Raw genomic sequence first — 20,056 nt, 5'->3', positions numbered from 1 at the left:
ATATTGTGCAGGAGGGGAGCCTTTCAAAGGTTATGAATTTCCCAAGACATTTAGGAGATGTTAAGAGTTTCTTGTATCAGGAGTTTCACTTTGGGAAGGCTCTGTGACAGATGTGCTGTGGTTTTAATATGCGTGCTACACATGAGAGGATTATACCGTGGAAAGAACCAGTGATCACTGGGCACGTGTCAGCCTTTAGCCGGTGTTAGAACCTGACCAGCATCGAAACATTCGTATTGTGAAGAAAAATTTAAATCAGATAGAAACACATAAGTTATGAGAACATATTTCTCAGACTTCTGTGAAGATCAATATTAGCACATCTGTGAGGCCAAAGAGCAAGTTGTTCTACTTCACAGTAATTGATCAGTGTTTAGAATTTAGCAAGTCTTAGCAGTTGGTGATTGATTTTCAGCATGAGGCAGAGAAACCTCGATTGGCATGGATTGACCCCAGCCCTCCCCGGGAATAGCATGAAATCCACATGATACTGGATCAATGTGATGGCAGGTGGGAATTACTCATAACCCACTTTTATCTAGTGCTGTAACATCTGAAAATGCAGGATTTTCATGTAAATTAAGATGGATCTGAAGGCCAACCATTTTCTGAAAGGAGATAGCTTATCGTTATCTAGAGTTGCTTAGTAATTAGATTGAGTCTCAGACCCTGTTGCTGCACTGCCCGATGTGGAAGCTGTGTGCCACTACTGAATACTTGAGTGTAGCTAGTCTGACTTGATGTTTTCTAAGTGTATTGGAAAGGACTGAAGCTGAAACTGCAATACTTTGGCCACCTGATGCGAAGAGCCGACTCAGTAGAAAAAGACCATGATGCTGGGAAAGATTGAAGGCAGGAGGAGAAGGAGGTAGCAGAGGATGAGATGGTTAGATTGCATCAGTGACTCAATGGACATGAGTTTGTACAAGTTCTGGGAGATAGTGAAGGACAGGGGAGCCTGGTGTGCTGCAGTCCATGGGGTGACAGAGAGTTGGACAAACTTAGCGACTGAACAACAACAACAAAGTAAAAATAAACCCTAGGTTTCAGAGATTTAATATGAAAAAGGAATGGAAAATATCTCATCAGTTATCTGTTAGTTTTGTTCTTGGCATACTAGGTTAAAGGAAATGTATCATTAAAATTAAATTCACTTGTACCTTTTTGCAGTTTTTTAATGCGGCCATTAGAAATTTTTAAATGGTGTACGTGGCCTGTGTTATGTCCCTGCTGGACAGCTATGCTCCGTAGAAAGTAGTTTTCTGAGAGGCTGCTTGACTCAGGAGAACCAAAACCTCTGCAGATTCCTTTTTACCAGGAAAACTCAGGATTCTTGTTATAATTCATTAAAGAAGTTTTCAGTTCTTTAATTAACAAATTTTACTCCCATTACATATATGTGCTAATTACACACTAACAGTATAGTGGTTGCTGACAGGATTCACAGGCTTCCGCTGTGAATAGGTGGAGTGTATAGAGCAGGTGTAGTAGGAGAACTGTGCTCATTGAAGGGCTGTGGACATCACAGGCCTGGGCCTCGTGGCCTTGACTCCCGGCCGTCACCAGCCACGTGTGCAGCTCCTGGGTGTGAGGAGGTGGGGTCTGTGAGATGGGCACACGGGCACGCTCCGTCTCCATAACCAGCCTCGCCTGTGGCCACGTGCTGCCAACATCAGGTGCAGGTCGTAAATCCAGTTGTGACTCCTAAACCGGGGAACAGGCTCGTGTGTCCCACCCGAGTAATCAGAAGCTCATGGTCACAAACATCGCTTCTCTTGCCCATAGGCCAGTGTCAGCGCCATGTTCCAGGCAGCTCTGGAGATAAGTTTGGGGTCAGTGCAGAAGAGCCAAGGTTAGTGTATGGAGAAGATGCAGGTTCTACCAGAGAAGTCTCCTACTTAGGAAGAAGGGCGGTGTTTACATCAGACCGTTATCAGCGATGCCAGCTGCAGGGTAGCACTGAAACAGGGTCTTCAGAGGCCCTGGGGGAAACACCTTGTGTCTCTGAAGTCTAAACCGGGTACATTGTCAGCCACCAACATGTGGGATGAAGGTGTCTATAAGAGCAATAAGGACATGGAAAGTTCATTCTGTAGGCTGTCTTTGAAAACTCAAGTAAATGACATATTGGAGCGCGAAGAGATGTGGACCCGGAAGGAAGTCCTATAGTGAATGCCAGAGGCTGGCCCAGGCCCAACCTGCCAGCCCCTCCTGGCCTCTTAGGTCTTTGTCAGTCCTTACAGCCCTGGCCGTGGTTCCATCCTGTGCTTTGCTTAGTCCACATGGCACCCCGTTCTGGTTGGTCTCATCTTCAGTTGAAGACCTGACGCTCCCACACTGTGTCTCTGCCTCTCTTCTCTGTCTTCACTTTTCTTCCTCCAGAAGAGCCATCCACTGCTTCAGATGAAGGGTTTCCCCTTCTTTTAGGTAAGTAGGCCCCGTGCAGCGTCTTTCACTGCCTTTGCTCACACCCAGCGTCCAGTATGTTAGCTTGTCCTGTCCATGTTGTTTTTATACGTACCTGGAACCCACACCTCCCAGGGCCTCCCCTGCACACCTCTCTTGGAGCCCTGCGGTCTCCTGACTGACGCTCACCTTCCCCGTTGTCCCTGCCCCGTCTATTCACAGCCCGGCCACCTGAGCCATCCTGTTCACACGAGAGCCAGAGCACATCACTCCTCCACTCGCAGCCTTCCACACCTTCCTCTCTAGAGTGAACGCCAGCCCTAAAGGAGCCCCCCGCCTGCTCCTCTCCCGCTCTGCCTTGCGGCCTTCTGTCCTGGCACCACCCCTTTTACTTCCTGCTTCCTGTCTTTCTCTCATGTGCCAGTCTTTGGTCTTCTCGTCAGTAATCTGCTCAAAAGCCCCAGGAGCTCCCCGTTCTTCAGGGGCCCCCAGGGACCTATGGGATTGGCTCCTTGTCACCTGTCCCGGACCTTCCAGAACACAGCACATCCTTGCTGATGCCTTGTCTTAGTTCAGTGACAGCCACTTCAGACTTGTGATCTGCACAGCTGGACAGTCACACACTTGTGTTAGTTCAGTCCCTGAGTTTGTGGCCATTTGTTATGCAGCAACGAGGAACTGAGGGTGACTGTAGATCATGAAAACAGAAGTGCCTGCTTTGTCCTGAGGACCGTTAGGAGGGCCCCGCGTCTGCTGCTGGACCAAGGGCAGGAGATGTGCTGCCTTCTCCAGAGCAGGGCTGGATTTCTGCATCTTGTTTTGCTAACTGAGTGATGATAGCTTCCGACCTGTACAGGTGTGGTCAGAGAAGATGGTAGGAACCTGTTGGTTTCCTGAATGTGAAGAGCATCTGAAGGAGAGCACACTGAGAACAGTGACCCCTGGGCATAATAAAAGACACGTCGTCCTGATGAGTGTACTTGGCTGTTCATAGGAATGATGAGATGGGCAGTGTTGAGAATTATGCTCATGGCCTCAGATGTCTCCTCTAATAAACAGCAAAGTGCTGCAGGTTATCCATGAGGAGAGAGCTGAACGCATCAGATACCCCTTTTCTCTTGTCCCCTGCCTCACCTTCTTCACAGACGGATTCTCTTGCTGTGTTGTTCATTGTCACGTTCTTCTGCTCAGCTCTTGACTTTCAAGGGTCAAGCTCACATCCTGCCATCGTTGCATCACTGGCACCAGACCAGAGCACCTAGCTCTCGAGGTGATCACTGAATGAATAGGGCAGGGGCACACATCATGAGTAAATGGACGCGAAGGCACGAGTGCTCTCCACCCAAGGAAGGAGAGGGTCACTTCCTTTCAGAGCACTGTCTAAATGATAAGTGGCCAAGTTGAACCAAGCAAATCCTAACAGGAACTTCCAGAAAAAACAGAATGACAGCTTCATCTCACTAGTTAGTAACCTTGGAAATTAAAAATTTAACAAGAAGACACCCCCCTCCCCCCACCTCCGCCAACCCTGCCAATCTTGGTCCATCCAATTAAACTTTTTTTTTTTTTTTTAAGTTTTTCAGTGTTCTCTTTTTCTCTCTCTCAGTATCATTTGCTATAAGAAGGAGACACTGTTTAGGTTAGATTCATAATACAATACACTTACAGAATTACAGAAAAAGTCTCCATATATGACTTAAAGGAGTGTAATTCCTTATATAAATGGAAATGATTAAAAGCCACAGGACCTAGCAAAGATGTTCACTGTTGTAAAAGAAAAAAAACAAAAGAAGGGAAATTTTACAGAGTATGTTTGAAGGAAATGGTGGTTAAATAATAATGCTGTTTGCTGATTGTCCACTACCAAATTCAGCCCGCTTCCTGAAGTGGTTATAGCTTCAGGTGCCACTGCCATTGGTTCCTACCTTCTGTTTCCAGTTTCCAAACCTCATAAGGATGGATACTGTGTCTGCCTTCCTCAGAACCCCAAATCTGCAAGAATGTTCAGACCAAGTAGCTATCAGTGAATACTTATTAAGTGAGTGAGTGACTAGAAATGCCCTGATTTAGCCTACTTAATAAGAGTATACTGATCCTACCCTGTGATTAATCAGTTAACATACTTTCCTGAACTCCAGACCCATATAGCCAAGTGCTTACTGGGCATTTCTACTTGGATATTCTAAAAAGCTGAATCTGAAATCCATCAAAATGTACTTGTCATTTTACCGTCCTGTTTTCAAACCGCTTCACATGAGTTTGTGTTTCACTGAATGACATAAACATCTACTTATCTATCTGAGGCAGAATGCATTAATCTCCTTCTCTTTTCTCCTCGTATTGGATATCTTCTCAAGGTCACCAAATCTTGGTTATTTTACCTACAAAATATTTTTAAAGTACATTTATTTCTATCCATTTTTGTGTCTAGTCCCCTTATTCAAACCACCACTTTTTCCCCTTAAAATACTGTAATTATTTTTATTAGGTGTCCTTAACTTGATTTTTTAGCTATTTCTCCTCTCTAGAGCCAGAGTGATTTTTCTAAAATGTGTACCTGGGCATTTCTCTTTCCTCTTGCTTCTCGGGCAGAATCTGTCTCTTCTCTCATTTTCACACTACACCCTTGCCTTCCTGAATTTCTTTTTTCTTTTTCTTTTTTTGTCGAAGGATAATTGCTTTACAGAATTTTCCTGTTTTCTGTCAAACCTCGACATGAATCAGCCATTGGTATACATATATCCCCTCCCTTTTGAACCTCCCTCCCATCTCCCTCCCCATCCCACCCCTCTAGGTTGATACAGAGTCCCTGTTTGAGTTTCCCGAGCCATACAGCAAATTCCCGTTGGCTGTCTATTTTACATATGGTAATGTAAGTTTCCATGTTACTCTTTCCATACATCTCACCCTCTCCTCCTCTCTCTCCATGTCTGTAAGTCTATTCTCTATGTCTGTATCTCCATTGCTGAATCTCCCTGTAAATAAATTCTTCAGTACCATTTTTCTATATTCTGTATATGTGCATTAGAAAATGATATTTATCTTTCTCTTTCTGACTCACTTCACTCTGTATAATAGGTTCTAGGTTCATCTACCTCATCAGAACTGACTCAAATGCATTCCTTTTTATATGACCCACTTTCTAGAGTAACAGAAATAAAAACAAAAGTAAACAAGTGGGACCTGACTAAACTTAAAAGCTTTTGTCCAGCAAAGGAAACTATAAGCAAGGTGAAAAGACAACCCTCAGAATGGGAGAAAATAATAGCAAATGAAACAACTGACAAAGGATTAATTTCCAAAATGCACATATAACTCAATGCTAGAAAACAAACAACCCAATCAAAAAGTGGGAAAAAGAACTAAACAGACATTTCTCCAAAGAAGACATACAGATGGCTAACAAACACATGGAAAGATGCTCAGCATCGCTCGTTGTTAGAGACATGCAAAGCAAAACCACGATAGGATATCACCTCACACCAGTCAGAATGGCCCTCATCAAAAAGTCTACAAGCAACAAATGCTGGAGAGGGTGTGGAGAAAAGGGAACGCTCATGCACTGTTGGTGGGCATGTAAATTAATACAGCCACTATGGAAGATGGTATGGAGATTCCTTAAAAAACTAGGAATAAAACTACCATATGACCTAGCAATCCCACTCCTAGGCGTATACCCTGAGGAAACCAAAATGGAAAGAGTCACATGTATCCCATTGTTCATTGCAGCGCTATTTATAAAAGCTAGAACATGGAAGCAACCTGGATGTCTGTTGACAGATGAATTGATAAGCATTTTAAGGTCAGTGTTGGCGTCAGATGAAGCACAGTCTGTAATGTTGTCAGTCGCAGCTGGTATAATGCTGTTGGTGTGCAGTTTGGCTGCACTTACCAAAATATCACACTGTCACTAGCCCTTGACCCCGTGCATCTGTTTCTAAGCAGCACTTGTACATGTGTGTGGCCACAGCTGGAACGGTGCTTGTGGCAGGATTACCTGCACTTCCATCCCCATTTTGCCCCAAAACAGGGAAGCTAAAAAAGAAAATAACCCTCCCCCAGTAGTAAAATGGCTGAATTGCTGTGTTCGTGATGAGATGTGAGCACCATACAGACACTGGCTTCTTTTATTTTCAAATTTGGGAAGAACCCTGTGAATATCTAACATGAGAATTCAGTCAGGAAAACTTAATGTGTTTCCAAGGCCTGGGCTGTGATATAAATGAGTCAACAGAGGCTACAGAGTAGCTAAGTATTGTTCTGTGTATTGTAGGACTAGTTTATCATGAGCCTTTAAAGCCAGGATGAGAAATTTAATTTGGATCCCATGAGTGGCATATTAAAAGCCCTCATCCTGTCAGTGCTCCAGAGACAGTGCCTTCCCTAAAGGTACGTATTCCAGAAATCATACACACATATACTGACTTGTGTGTGTGTGTGGTGGATATGGTGGTGGTTGAATATTTAGTTCTCAAGTTGTTCAGTTATCCAGACCAAATCGTTGGTTCTCAGAATTACTTGTTACTGAGTACTTACGTGCATTCAGCATCAAATATTTAAGTACCTCCTATTAGACTCACAGTCTTGGCTGCTGCCCCTATGGAACGAGAAGTGACATTTCTGAGAGTCCTGGAGAATGAGAAGTAGAACCGAAATCAATATGCAAGCATAATGGGAAGCAAAAAGTGAAATAAAAGGAAGTGTCTGTGTTGCTCTTTTTTTTTTTTTTTTTTTTTAGTGGAGAGTGAAATTGCTAACTGTAGGATCAGCCTTAGGTACCAGATCCTACAGTCTGGGGACTCTGGTTACACAAGCCTAGGCTTAAAATTATTCTGGTGTCTTTTGGCAGTGTGATCAAGTGAACTGACAGAAATACTGTCTGTTCCATTAAGACTTCAAGACTAGGAACCTACTTTCCCCCCTAGTCAGCACCACAGTTTTTGGACCAAATCCCTGTAATTTACACCGCTTCTCTGCAGGTGGGCTCCAGTGTGTGTGCATGAGTCAGAGACATGAGGGTAACCTGTGCGAGAGGTCACCAGGGCAGACACCCAGGGAAGGTGGGGTTCCTCCTGGGGTGTCGACGGCAAGCACGAGTGTGAGGAATGGTTTGCACCCTGCCTTAACCCCCTGCATCTGGGCGTGGAGGGATTGCCTGACCAGGAGCACAGCAACAGGACGAGGGCGCAGGTGTGGTGCGGAGCCCTCGCAGGAGCAGGGCTGCCCTGGAGCTGTTGCCGCTGGGGGACGTAGAGTCGAGGGGCGACGGCCGGGTGACGCGAGTCTGTGTGCTCTCGGTAGTGAGCTGGCAGAGCAGCAGCAGGAGACAAAGGCACTTTTGTGGGAGCTTGAAAGAGGCACCAGCTCCTGTCTTTTGCCCCCCAGGGATTTGGATGTTGGCAAGGAGAGGCTGCACAAGTTGCCTTTCAGAGAATTAGCGGAAAAAGATGTTCCTTCCTGTAGACAGAGCTCACACGCCAGAGCACAGGTTTGCAGGCGAGCTTGGGGCTGGATCTGGGTTCTGTCCTCCCAGTTCCCCCAATGCCCCTCAGGACGCCCTCTGGTAGTGCTCAGCCTGCACTGAATTCTCTGCGGCCCTGAATCCAGAAGCCAGAGGGATGCTTTATGCTCATCCCAGTCCCCCTTCCCTGGTGGCTCATCTGGTAAAGAATCCACCTGCAATGCAGGAGCCCCCGGTTTGATTCCTGGATCGGGAAGATCCCCTGGAGAAGGGATAGGCTACCCACTCCAGTATTCTGGCCTGGAGAATTCCTTGGAACATATGGTCCACGGAGTCGCAAGGAGTTGGATGCGATTTTCACTTTCAGTCCCCCTGCTTGAGTTCCGTAGGCTATAGATCCAGTGAGAGTTCATCTTCTTCTGAAGCTGTGGATGGCTCTTCCAGCCGGGTCCTTTCTCTTCGTCATCCCCCCGCCCCTCCTGGGCTGCATACACAGCCTTGTGCTGGGGACTGAGGAGTCCACCAGGGTGGTTGGCAGGCGTGGGAACACGGCGCACACCCTGTCCGTGGTGTGGACTCCCTGGGTCCCTGACAATTTTGTATACAGGACACGTTATTGTTTATCTCTTCTTTGGGGTAGGGTTGGGAACACCCTTAATTGTTTTATCAACAGCATTGTGTCACAGAAAAGAAATACTAGTGTGCGCAGAACTTTTACATTGTAAGTTATATAACTTCAGTTAATTGCTAATTGTTAGAAACCAGTGCTTTCTCTAGTAGACAGTACTGATTTTTCTTAATAGACATTTTCTTGTTAATATCTGCATCATTTAAGAAAACTTATTAATGGCCTAAAAGATTGAGCAGACTGCAGTGGACTGTGATTCACACGCCCTCATGGAAGGACGGGGTGTGGTTTCCGTCGTATTCCCAAGTGGGTCTTCCCATGTGTGCTGCCCACTTACAGACGTGTACACATGACTGCCACACCTCTGAGAGCACCTTGCCACAGCTTGGGATAAATGCCATCTTCTCTAGGGAGCCTTCTCTGATGCCCTCCTTCAGAGGTTGCCCCTCATCTCCTCTGAACTCATGGACATACATGTTGGAAGCATTAGGTTGGGGGCTCTTGGAGATTGCTGTATATTAACCAGTAGAGAGCAGATGGTTAGCCTCAACTTGAGGTAGCTTCTTATATGTCATCCATGTTATCAGAAACATGACTTTAATTATGTATTCCTAAATGTGTATTTAAAAAAAAAAAAATGATACTAAGGTTGCAGCTTGTTCTCAGCAATACTGTTGGTTTGGAAAGTATAACCCTCCCCAGGTCTCATTCTTAGGAAGCCCCCCAAGGGGTGGCCCATGTGGGTGGATGAGTTGGGGTGATGCAGTGGTGGAGCTGCAGAAATCAGTAAAGAAAGGGGCAGTGCCTCTTCTTGTGGTTTTAAAAACACTTTTCTGTGTTCATAAAAATACTGTGTGTGAAAAAAGATTCCTAAGTAAAATTAAGTGATTTATTTAAATTGATGCGCTTTTTTACCAAAGATTTCTGATGATTAACTGAAAGAAATGAACATTGCATTAATTTCTAGCATGCAGTTTTTGTTTATAACAGTCATTTCTGTGGGGGGTATGTTTTAGGGCATCATTCAGAAGATAGTGGACAGTCACAAAGTAAAGCACGTGGCCTGCTATGGATTTCGCCTGAGTCACCTGCGGTCAGAGGAGGTTCACTGGCTCCATTTGGATATGGGTGTCTCCAATGTGAGGGAGAAGTATGAACTTGCCCACCCACCAGAGGAGTGGAAGTAAGATTACAAACCTACTTTGGGGCGACTCGGACGTGGTTTGTTTTGCATATAGAAGCACATATGAGAGGATGGTTATCTGTGTTTAATTTTCTCACTGATGGTCCCTGGGATTCCCATACACATAGAGGTGGCCGGTACTTGTTAGCCAGCGCTCCCTTCTGCACTTCGGTGTAGCCCGTCTTCGGGCACCCCTGGCATGGGCTTGCTCGAGCCGTCTCCTTGCTTTCGTTCTTCGGTGATGGTCTTTTGCCCTCACCCTCCTCTTGCTGGTGCTGCTCTGTCCAGCCTCTGCTCTGAGCACCGCCCGCTCTGCCTCTGTATCCAGCCTCTCAGTGTCCAGCCTCTGCTCTGAGCGCTGCCCGGGTCCTAGTGCTTCTACTTCCTGTGCTGCTGGCACCCTTCTGTGCCTGGAAGTGACCGCACCTGATCACCGTATTAATGTGCTGCAGAGCTCACTCTGTCATGCCCAGTGATCGCAGCTCACCTGAAAGAGTCGGTGTCTGTGTGATGTTCACATACAACATGGATGCTGGGAAGTGATCTCAGTGAAGTCATACTGACTTTAATGAAACTAAAATCATTCGAAGTGAAATAAAAGAAGTCCCTATAATTGTCCTTTCCCTGGTTCTCTCCTAATAATTTTTTTTCACTTTTCAGTAAACCATGGTGTTTGTAGGAAATTGTACACCTAAAACACTTAACGTTTGAGGGAAGTATAAGGGAGCTCTTCCACAGGAGCCCCTGTTTTTATTGATAGTGCTACAGAAATAAAGATGATTGTAGCGTAAAGAGGGCATTCAAATGTAAGTAACTATCACTTCAAGGATCTAAACAGATGAGACACTTAAAAAGAAAAACATTTTTAGGTGAGTAAATCTTTAGTTGAATAAAAATACTATCCCAATTACAGCTTATCAGAGAAATATAATTTTCAAATTTGTCAACTAGCTGGAACTGACCTAACAAAATAGTCTGTAAGAATATAGTTTGGTTACTTTTCAACAATGGCTGAAAAAGATTTGACCTCCATCTATTTGGTCAGTTAATTAAACAAGTGTTTAAAAACTAAGAATATCTAAAAGTTACCTGAACATATCTCTAGGTATTTTTAATTAAAACAATTCTGTTAATGTTCTGAATTTATGAGACATGTCAGAGGCAGCCTTCATTATAGCAATAGTCTTAGTCCTCAGCAAATTGTTGAATGCAGATCCTGGGGTATCTAAGCTTTGTTTTCATTCTTTTCAGCCAGCTTATTTAACCTTAATAATAAGGATGTAGGCACTGTCTTATTCAGTGGAGCCTGGATCCTCATACGTAAGGAAAATCTGACTGGCCCCTGAATGAGGGGTGGATGATGGCGCTGGTGTGTTGCCACCAGCGAGTGGCTGTCAGGAGCCAGGCACTGTGCCAGCCGTGTGCTGTTTATAATTCGTAAGCTCTGTATTTCATTTACCCAAACCCGAGGAGGTAAAGACTTGTTATCCTTATTTTGTAGATGAAGACAGAGGCACAACAAAATGGATTTAAGTTGCATTCACATAGTTTGTGGCACAGTTTCCATTTGGATTTAGCCATCTGACTTCACAGTGTGGGTTTTTAGAATCAGCATGCCCATCTCAATGGGAATAATGTGATCTTTAAAACTGAGAGTGTAGCTGGGCTTCTGAGATGAGTGAAGGTACATAGTTTGTCGGTGGAGGTGCTGAAAGAAGAAGATGTGATCAGAGGTACTGGTGATACATGTGTGATAGCTTCCGGAGCGTGAGGATTAATACAAACTGTTCTAACATATTAGTGGGAATAGGAGGCTGTTAAAATAATCAAGCAGACTTGAAAAAGAACAAAACAGAAGTTCTGGAAGTCATTGGATAGATAAAGCAGCAGATTAGACATAGCTGAACAATTAGTAAACAGGAAGATGGATCTGAGAAAACTTGCCCAAAACATAGCACAGAGATGAACAGATGGAAATTATGAAAGCAGATTTATGTAACATGAAGAATGAGAAGGTCAACCCTTTTCTAACAGGAAGTCTGAAGAAGAGAATAAAAAGAATGAGGAAGAGGAAATAATCTGAAGGGAAAATAGCTGAGAACTTTCTAGAATCAGTGAGTGACATGAGTCCTTAAATGTAGGATTAACAGAAAAATCTCAAATTGGGTAAATCTAAATGCATACTTTGACAGATTATAGCAAAATAGTGTTGTATAAAAGAAAATGGAAGGATGTCAAAAACAAGCAGAGAAAAATTAGACTTCTCACAGCATCATCGATGCCAAGAAAATGGTGGTATAATATGTTCAAAGTGGTGAGGAAATGTAACTGGCAGTCTAGATTTGTTTGCACGGTTAAATTACCTCAAGAACTGATATCAGTGAGCACTGGCTTCATGAAGGAGAACTAACGATAACAGATTTTTTTATACTAAAAAAGTAGAGCTCAGTACTGGGTGCAGGTTGGAACAGGGGTGATAGAACAAAGCTTTGTCAGCTAAATGTGAGGGAACTGAAACAGTCGTTGTGCAAGTAGATATTAGAGAAATGTGGGGATCAAAAAGAAGGAAAGAGAGAAGCGTGGGGAAGCAAGATGAATAGAAATCACAAGTGAGATGCACAGACGCTAACGGTGAATGATTGTCAGAGGTAACTGCTGCTGCTGCTGCTGCTGCTAAGTCGATTCAGTCGTGTCCGACTCTGTGCGACACCATAGACAGCAGCCCACCAGGCTCCTCTGTCCCTGGGATTCTCCAGGCAAGAACACTGGAGTGGGTTGCCATTTCCTCCTCCAATGCATGAAAGTGAAAAGTCAAAGTGAAGTCGCTCAGTCGTGTCCGACTCCTAGCGACCCTATGGACTGCAGCCCACCAGGCTCCTCCGTCCATGGGATTTAGAGTGGATTAAAACATAAAATCAAGCTATCTGCTGTTCACATGATGTATCCAGACGGTGACGTTCAAACATTTTTCTCTGACTTGGAGGAAACCATGTGTTCTGCCGTGAGATCTGGCACACACGTATGCCTGCCTGTGTGTGTCTCAGAGCTGTTTATGTGTCCCGGACCCACACATTTCACCAAACTGTACTCAGCGCTGTTATTTACGCTGAGGTCTAAAGGCTTTCTTTGCAATGTTCTGTTTTGTTCTATGTTAGTAAAATGAATTAATAAATGAATAGGGAAAAGAATTTTCCTGCCTTCTAATGAGCCCTGACTTTCAATTTGAAAAACTCACATAAAACTTGAGTATAAATATACCAGGGACCAGGAAAAAAAGATCAGTGTTGTGCTGTTAACACCCTGTGAAATAAATTTTCAGGCAAAGAAGCTTTATTATGTATGTAGAGGGCAACCACATAACAGTAAAATGCTCATTTCACCAATAATTTAGTAAGTATAGAAATAGATGTAGCTCTTAAACTTATAAATTCCTCAAAATATATAAAGCAGAACCAGTCTTGAAGGAATAAGACTTACCTTTTTAATAATTAAAGGGAAGAACACAAACAATAGTAAGTAAACAGTAGTTTTTAAGTTATGTATTTAACTGTTTAATGTAGAAATACAGGATCCTGCACATAACTTTGTATTAAGCAACTTAAAAACATGTTTCTAAGTAATTTATGGTTCAAAGGAAAAGGCCCAGCCTCCTGACGGCCTCGCTTTGATGGGCTCTGCCCCTTCACCGTCCAGTCTGCCCTCTGCAGAACCTCCTGGCTATAGCCAGTCAATGTATTCCTGTCTAAGTACAGCCACCCCTCAGTGTCTGTGGGTTCCGTGGTTCCGCAGCCAGTGAACCAGGCTTCAACCAACTACAGTTCCATAATTCTGGGTGTGAGGGTGGCGGGGGGGAGGGCGGATTCCAGAGAGTTCCAAAAAGCAAAACTTGAACTTGCTGTGCCAGCAGCTGGTTACATAGCATTTACATTGTATATTGCATTGTAAATAATCCTGATGCTCTCAGTGTGTGAGGGTTTGTGCCACGTTGTGCAGCTTTCGTGCACAGACTGTACCATTTCACACGAGCATTTCAGGCTCTTGGTGCCTGTGGGGTTCCGCAACCAAGCCCCTGTGGATACCAAGCGTGCTTTCTTCACTCAGCCTCCTGGATACTAGACTCTCTTCTGGTGAAGGTTTTCCTCCTGCTTCATTGACCATCACTGTCTTCTCCTGCTGACCTTGATATTTGGGGCTGCTCCACTGACCTCTTCCTAGCCTCCCTAGACCCGCCTTTGGTGTTAAATTCACACTTTACTTGGATAAACTCAGGAAACCAATGGACAGGTTACTACAATAACCCAGGAAAAAGTCACAGAAGATGATGGACCAGGAGAGTAGTACTTGGAGGAGCGAGAAGCAGCTATACCGAGATACATTATAAGATTGAGCTCACAGAATTTGCGAACAAATCTTTTAAAATGTAAACATCCAAAGAAATGTGTAAACCATTCCCGCTCAGAAACTTCCAGGAGCTACCCCCCACCCCCTCCCCCGGCCCCCACTCACCTGGAGCTCACTCCAAGTTTGTGGTTACCTCTTGGTCTTTTCTCTGCCTCTTGCTCCCCTACCTTCACTCGAGCAGCTGTGGTCTCTTTGAAGTTTCAGTTTTCATAGGTACTCAGGTTGGGGTCTCTCTTGATGGTCTCTTCTCTGTTGCCTGCCTTCTTGTTGAATAGAATAGCTCTTATCTCATTTTTCTCTTTGCCTTTAAATTTTCCAACCTTCCACTTGCTCAACGTTGGCCACACTGGCTCTTAAACACGCCAAGCGGATTGTCCCTAATGCCTTTGAACTCGATGGTCAACTGCTGTATATGCTGCTCTGCTGTTCTAGCATGGCTTGGCCCTCCCCTCGTTAGGGCAGGTGCTCCACTGTCGCCTCCTCCCAGGGCCTTCTCCATCCTTTCTGTCTGCAGAGCCCACTGCCTGCCTGGGACAGTCTTTCTCCCTCAGGGCCTCCATCGTATTCACTGCTCTACTTCTGGGTTCTGGTCATGCCTGGGATAAAGTAGGCACCCAGCAAAATACAGTTTAAGTGGAAGTGAATCAGTGATAATGAAATTACCAACTAGGAACCGAATAGTACTACTTAGTAACAGTCTTCTTATATTAACTTGCTGCTTACTGGGTGTCAGACATTGTGTGAGAGGCTTGATAACCTGCCCACGGTCACACAGCTTAAATGGGTGGCAGAGTGGAAACTGGCTTCGTGCACCAGCTCTTCTTCCTGCCTGTGTTAGGTGTGTGACTACAGGAGACAGAGCGTGGAGATCTCCTGTCTCAGTCCATGAGGGTGGCTGCAGCTGTGGCTTTAGTTCTGAGCAGGGCATGGACCCTGACACGAAAGTGCCAGGACTCATCAGAAGAACGACGTTCGTTTCTCCTGTGAGGTTTTTGAGCATAGATTTTTGTTTTTCACACTATCTGCTATAGGATCTATTCATATTGTTAAGTAAACCTGAGATCTAAGCTTGTTTAATTGAGTCTTCAGTTCTTCAGATGCCTCTGTAAGCACCTACAGCACACATTTGGTAGTGACTGTCTCAGGCAGGTGGCCCTACAGAGTTGTCATGATGACATGTCATCGGGCAAGGGAAGGGCTGGTTGCATACATGGCTGTCCTCATAGGAAGAGGAGCCACAGAACCAGATCCTGCCTTGAACAATACACAGAAATCCCCCTGAGGTGGATCAAGTTTTTTAAAAAGTTTAATGAAACATACAGTGAATGTGTCTTTAATGGGGCATATAGTGAATGTGTCTTTAATGGGGCATATAGTGAATGTGTCTTTACCCTAGAGCAGGAAGATTTTCTTAATACCCCAAAAACGTTCACTCTTTAAAGACGAGAATAGCAAATTTGCCCTTTATGAGATGAAAGCATTCTGTATATCAAAAGATGTATTTTTAGAAAGTGCAGAAAGGACAATTCCTCAGTGTTCTGGTGATTTAGCTGCTTTTACTGCTGAGGGTCTGGGTTCAATCCCTGGTCGGGGAACTAAGATCCCATAAGTTATGAGATGTGGCCAAAAGGAAAAATGCAGAAACAAGTTGCAACTCGTGTAATTGACGGAAGATGGTGTCAGGAGTTCTGCTGATAAATATAAGGATTGTAAATTCCTCAACAAATGAGCAAGAAACATGAAGGTATTTTCATAAAAGGGTAGACAGGTTTGACCTGTCATCACAGGAAGACACTGTCAGCTTCCTTAGTGCTCAGGGAGGTATGAATCTGGACCAGTAGATTCCATCTACACTGTCTGGTTAACAAAAAGTATTAATAAGTTGTCCAACAGTATTAATAGCGGGCAAGATTAAGGACCTGATGATGATACTGAAACACCAGTCTGGGTGGCGGACGCACTGTGAAGCCAAACAAACTGAAACGTCAAAGAGTTTGGAGCAGAGGAAGGCGTATTGAGGGCGATGCAAGGAGATGGGTGGCTCGAGCCTTTAAAACCCCAAGCTCTATGAGAGCTTTCAGCAAAGCCATTTTCTAGGAAAAGTGAGGGAGGGGCAGGGCTAGCTGTTGCAGACTGCGTGGTGTCAGATCCTTTGTTCCTAAGGTCAGGTCATGGCCAGGTAACAATGCTCCTGTGAATCTCCACCAGATGAATGTTATTCTCTGTTGCCTGTGAATCTCCACCAAACGAATGTTATTCTCTGTTCTGACAAGAAAGGGCCAGGTCCCCAGGCACAGCTTTCCCTCTTCGAGGTCCAGTTCTGGCTAAGAGGAGGTGAGCCCAGCTGATGGCTCCCTCAGGGCCAGGCCCCCACAGCTTGCCCAGCTGTCATCACTGAGGGAGCCAGGTGCCCAGGACCCAAAGGGCCCTCAGGCTCCTCAGGCCACCCAAACAGGCAGGGAGGGGCAGGTCCTGCAGACTACATGCTATGCAGGCTGCTGCTACCATTAGGTTGCGGAGGCAGGGATGGGGGAGAGGGTCGCTGCCACCTCAAGGCCTGGGCCCGGCCGGTGGGTGTCCTTGATGAGGGCTCTGGAATCCTGCAGGACACAGCCTGTGGCCTGCCCCCTGGGCCCCCTAGCTCACCATCTGGGCTGACCAGTGGCTGAGCGGGACCACTAACGGTTGCTCACTGACCTTTGGTCACCTGGGCCGGGGCCCACTGAAGCACTGACCGATGGCTGAGCTGGACCTCTTGAGGTCGCTCACTGACTGTTGGTTGCCTGGGAAAGGGCCACGTAGTACCAACCAAAGGCTGAGTGGGTCCGCTAACAGTCACTAACTAACGGTTGGTCACCTGGGCAGGGGTCCGCTGAAGCACGGACCGATGGCTGAGCTGGACTATAAAGGTCGCTCACTGACCGTTGGGCGCCTGGAGAGGGGTCCCTGAAGCACAGACCGATGGCTGAGCTGGACTATAAAGGTCGCTCCCTGACCGTTGGGTGCCTGGAGAGGGGTCCCTGAAGCACGGACCGATGGCTGAGCGGGGCCAGTAACCGCTGCCTGAAAGCGGGTGCAGAGAGGCATCAGGCACCACAGCTGCGTGCTCAGGGCTGCGCGTGGCTGCGCTCTTTCCAATTCAAGATCTTGCCTGCAGCTTAGCCTCCGCATGACATGGCCTTGGTCCTGCTGTTCCACTTCAGGTTCTGTCCTTGAGAGACTTGCGTTTCTATACTAGGCTGGAGACCCGAGGACGTTCATGGAATAGCCAGTGACAGAATATTCACAGTGGAGTGTTGCGTGAGTCAGAATGAGGAAAGCATCAAGACCTGGAACTCTGGAAGAAACTTAGCCAGGTGACGGGGTGTGACAGAAGGCAGTCCCGGGGCAGCGTTATGGATGCAACTAAATACTGTTGAATTGCACACTTTAAAGTGGCTGTTTTGGGGGGAGTTAGGGATGCCATGTGGCTTGTGAGAGCTTATTTCCCTGACCAGGGATTGAACCTGGACCCTGGCAGCGAAAGGCCCGAGTCCTAACCACTGGGCCGCCAGGGAATTCCCTGTAATGGTTGCTTTTTATGTGAATTTTACCTCAGTTAAAAAACAAAAAGTAAGCCAGCCGCCAGGGAATTCCCTGTAATGGTTGCTTTTTATGTGAATTTTACCTCAGTTAAAAAACAAAAAGTAAGCCACAGAGGATGACATACAGCATCATACACAAGTAAAAAGCAAAATAAACATAAAAGAATGTTGTTGGGAAAACATGAGGTGGGTGAGACAATATGGGGCATTGTAGATACAGGGTCAGGAGATGGTCAGTCCAGGGCTTCTGCGGGGACCGTGAGGGCCCTCAGGAGCCTGTGTGGAGCCTCGGGTCTGCGGCAGAGCCCACAGCCCCTGCGCTGCATGCACCCTGCTTCCTTCCCAATCTGCTCACCTGTGCCCGGGGTCCTGGGAGATGCCGGTTGAATACGTGGTGTTTGCCAGGCTCTGGAGTCAGCCAGAGAAGTTCGAATACAATGCCCTTCCTAGTTTGTCACGTAGCCAAAAGTGCCATGCAGTTTTGAGAGCTTTACCCCAAACAGATTTAAACTTTTAAAGTTTTGTACCTAGATAATGAAATTCTAGCTAGCTAAATTTTGGTGTTCTGAAAGCACTTACACGGAGTGGTCTGACTTCTGAGCAGGTTAATCAGATATAAAGGGCCTGGTCCTTTTGGTGTGGGATTCAGGGCTTTGAGAGCCAGGCCTGAGAGGAGGCTCTGTTGGCCTTTGAGAGAGAACTGTGGGGCTTCTTCAGAGCAAGTGAAAAAGAAAGTCCTTTTCTTTGTTATCAGATGTGGTTCACATTCTCCTGTTCACGGCCGATGAACAGCTCCTCAATCTGCAGAGACATGATTCTTTTTTCAGACCTTTTGCAGGAGGAAAAAAAAAAAGTCTTTTATTTAGAGGAAAGGTATCTTTTTTTCATAGATGACAAAAGAAAATGACTAATGATAGCTGAGGAAGTTTTAGATTGTATTTTGATAGTTTCCTGTTTTATCTTGAAATGACATTATCTGTGCATATACCTTAATTTGAAAGGCTAGTCTTTCATTATGACACTGAACTCAACAAGAGTTCTTTAGAATATTTAAATCAGTAAGACAATAAATAGAGGAACATTCTGACAAGTTTGGAAGTGACACCTTTTAAAAAAACAGGATGGACTTCCAAATTTGCTGGTTGATTAATTAAACGTTTACTGGATACTTCTGCACCAGACACAGCACAAAAATGAACAGATTTCTGACTGGCCTGTGGCTACAAAAAGCTGATGTTCGTTGACCAGGCTGGTTTAAAACTGGCTCTGGTGGGTATTTTGTTAACACATCTACAGGACAGTCAGTCTTAAAGTTTGTGAGAATTTATTTATATTCTCAATGTGTTATCAAAAAGTTGCAAAAACAGTACACAGAAATCCTGTGTACCCTTCGGCCCTCCTCCCCTAAATGTTAAAACCTTAGTTAAGTACAGTTCAGTTATTGAAACCAGGACCTTAACATTGCTGCCGTAGTACTAACTGACCCACAGATGTCATCAGGGTCCAGGGTGTCCGTCTTCCAGCCTGGGATCCCGTCAGAACATCATGCACCTGCGTGTCCTGTCGCCTTGGCTCTTCTCATCTGACCCACAGACGTCACCAGGGTCCAGAGTGTCCGTCTTCCAGCCTGGGATCTCATCAGAGCATCGTGCACCCGCGTGTCCTGTCTCCTTGGCTCTTCTCCGATCTGTGGCAGGTCCTCAGGCTGTCTCTGTCTGTCGTGACCTTGGCCCTTTTGAAGTGCATTGGCTGGTGGTTGTGCTGTGTTCTTCAGTTTGGATTTGTTCCCATGATTATATTGAGCTTAAGCATTTGGGGAAGAGCACCACAGTCAAGCTGTTGTTTTCACTTAGCATTTTATCAGTGAGTCTTTGATGATGATAAGATTCATTTTACAGGTGGCTTTAACTTGGATCATTTGATTTAAGGTGGTGGCCAGGTTTCTCTGCTAGAAGGTTGTTTTCCCCCTCTTTGTAATTAAGTTATATCTTCTGAGGAAATACAGAGACTCTGCAGTTTCTCTCTCATTGTATTTTCACCCACTTTACATCATTGATTCTTTTTTGCAGTATTTATTAGTGTAATTTTTGCCAAATGGTGAATTTCTATTTCTAGCCTCCCTTCTAGGCTTTTAAAATTGAAAGTCTGTGTAAGAAGAGATGTCCACACCCCACTGTTTCCAAGGGTCATCGGTGTAGTTTCCTGAAATTGTACTTTTGTTTATTTCACTACACACAGTCTGACTAGCTGAGCCTTCTCAGTATCAGGGTTATCTGAATATCATCCAACTCAACTTTCAAAAACATTTCCTACTCCTCCCCATCATTAGTTCATTAGTGAACTAATGGGTATCTTGGTGAACTTGTGGGTACCTTGGTGCTCACAGTTGGAGA

General features: G+C 45.2%; 1 protein-coding gene across 26 annotated transcripts in view; it reads left to right on the top strand.

The window, feature by feature from the left end:
- Positions 1-20,056, top strand: part of PTK2 (protein tyrosine kinase 2) — a 193,353-nt gene that overhangs the window by 64,590 nt on the left and 108,707 nt on the right. For 25 of the 26 annotated variants that reach the window (XM_044928887.2, XM_044928886.2, XM_044928883.2 and 22 more), the window contains one exon: positions 9,512-9,678. The exons of the other annotated variant lie outside the window; for it this stretch is intronic. In XM_044928887.2, the coding sequence (XP_044784822.2) occupies positions 9,512-9,678 (167 nt within the window). The remainder of the gene's footprint in view (positions 1-9,511; positions 9,679-20,056) is intronic. 26 annotated transcript variants of the gene reach the window in all.

Source organism: Bubalus bubalis, chromosome 15, assembly GCF_019923935.1.
Source record: "Bubalus bubalis isolate 160015118507 breed Murrah chromosome 15, NDDB_SH_1, whole genome shotgun sequence".
NCBI lineage: Eukaryota > Metazoa > Chordata > Mammalia > Artiodactyla > Bovidae > Bubalus > Bubalus bubalis.
The sequence above is the reverse complement of the archived record's forward strand: the minus strand, read 5'-3'. Positions and strand labels throughout refer to the sequence as shown.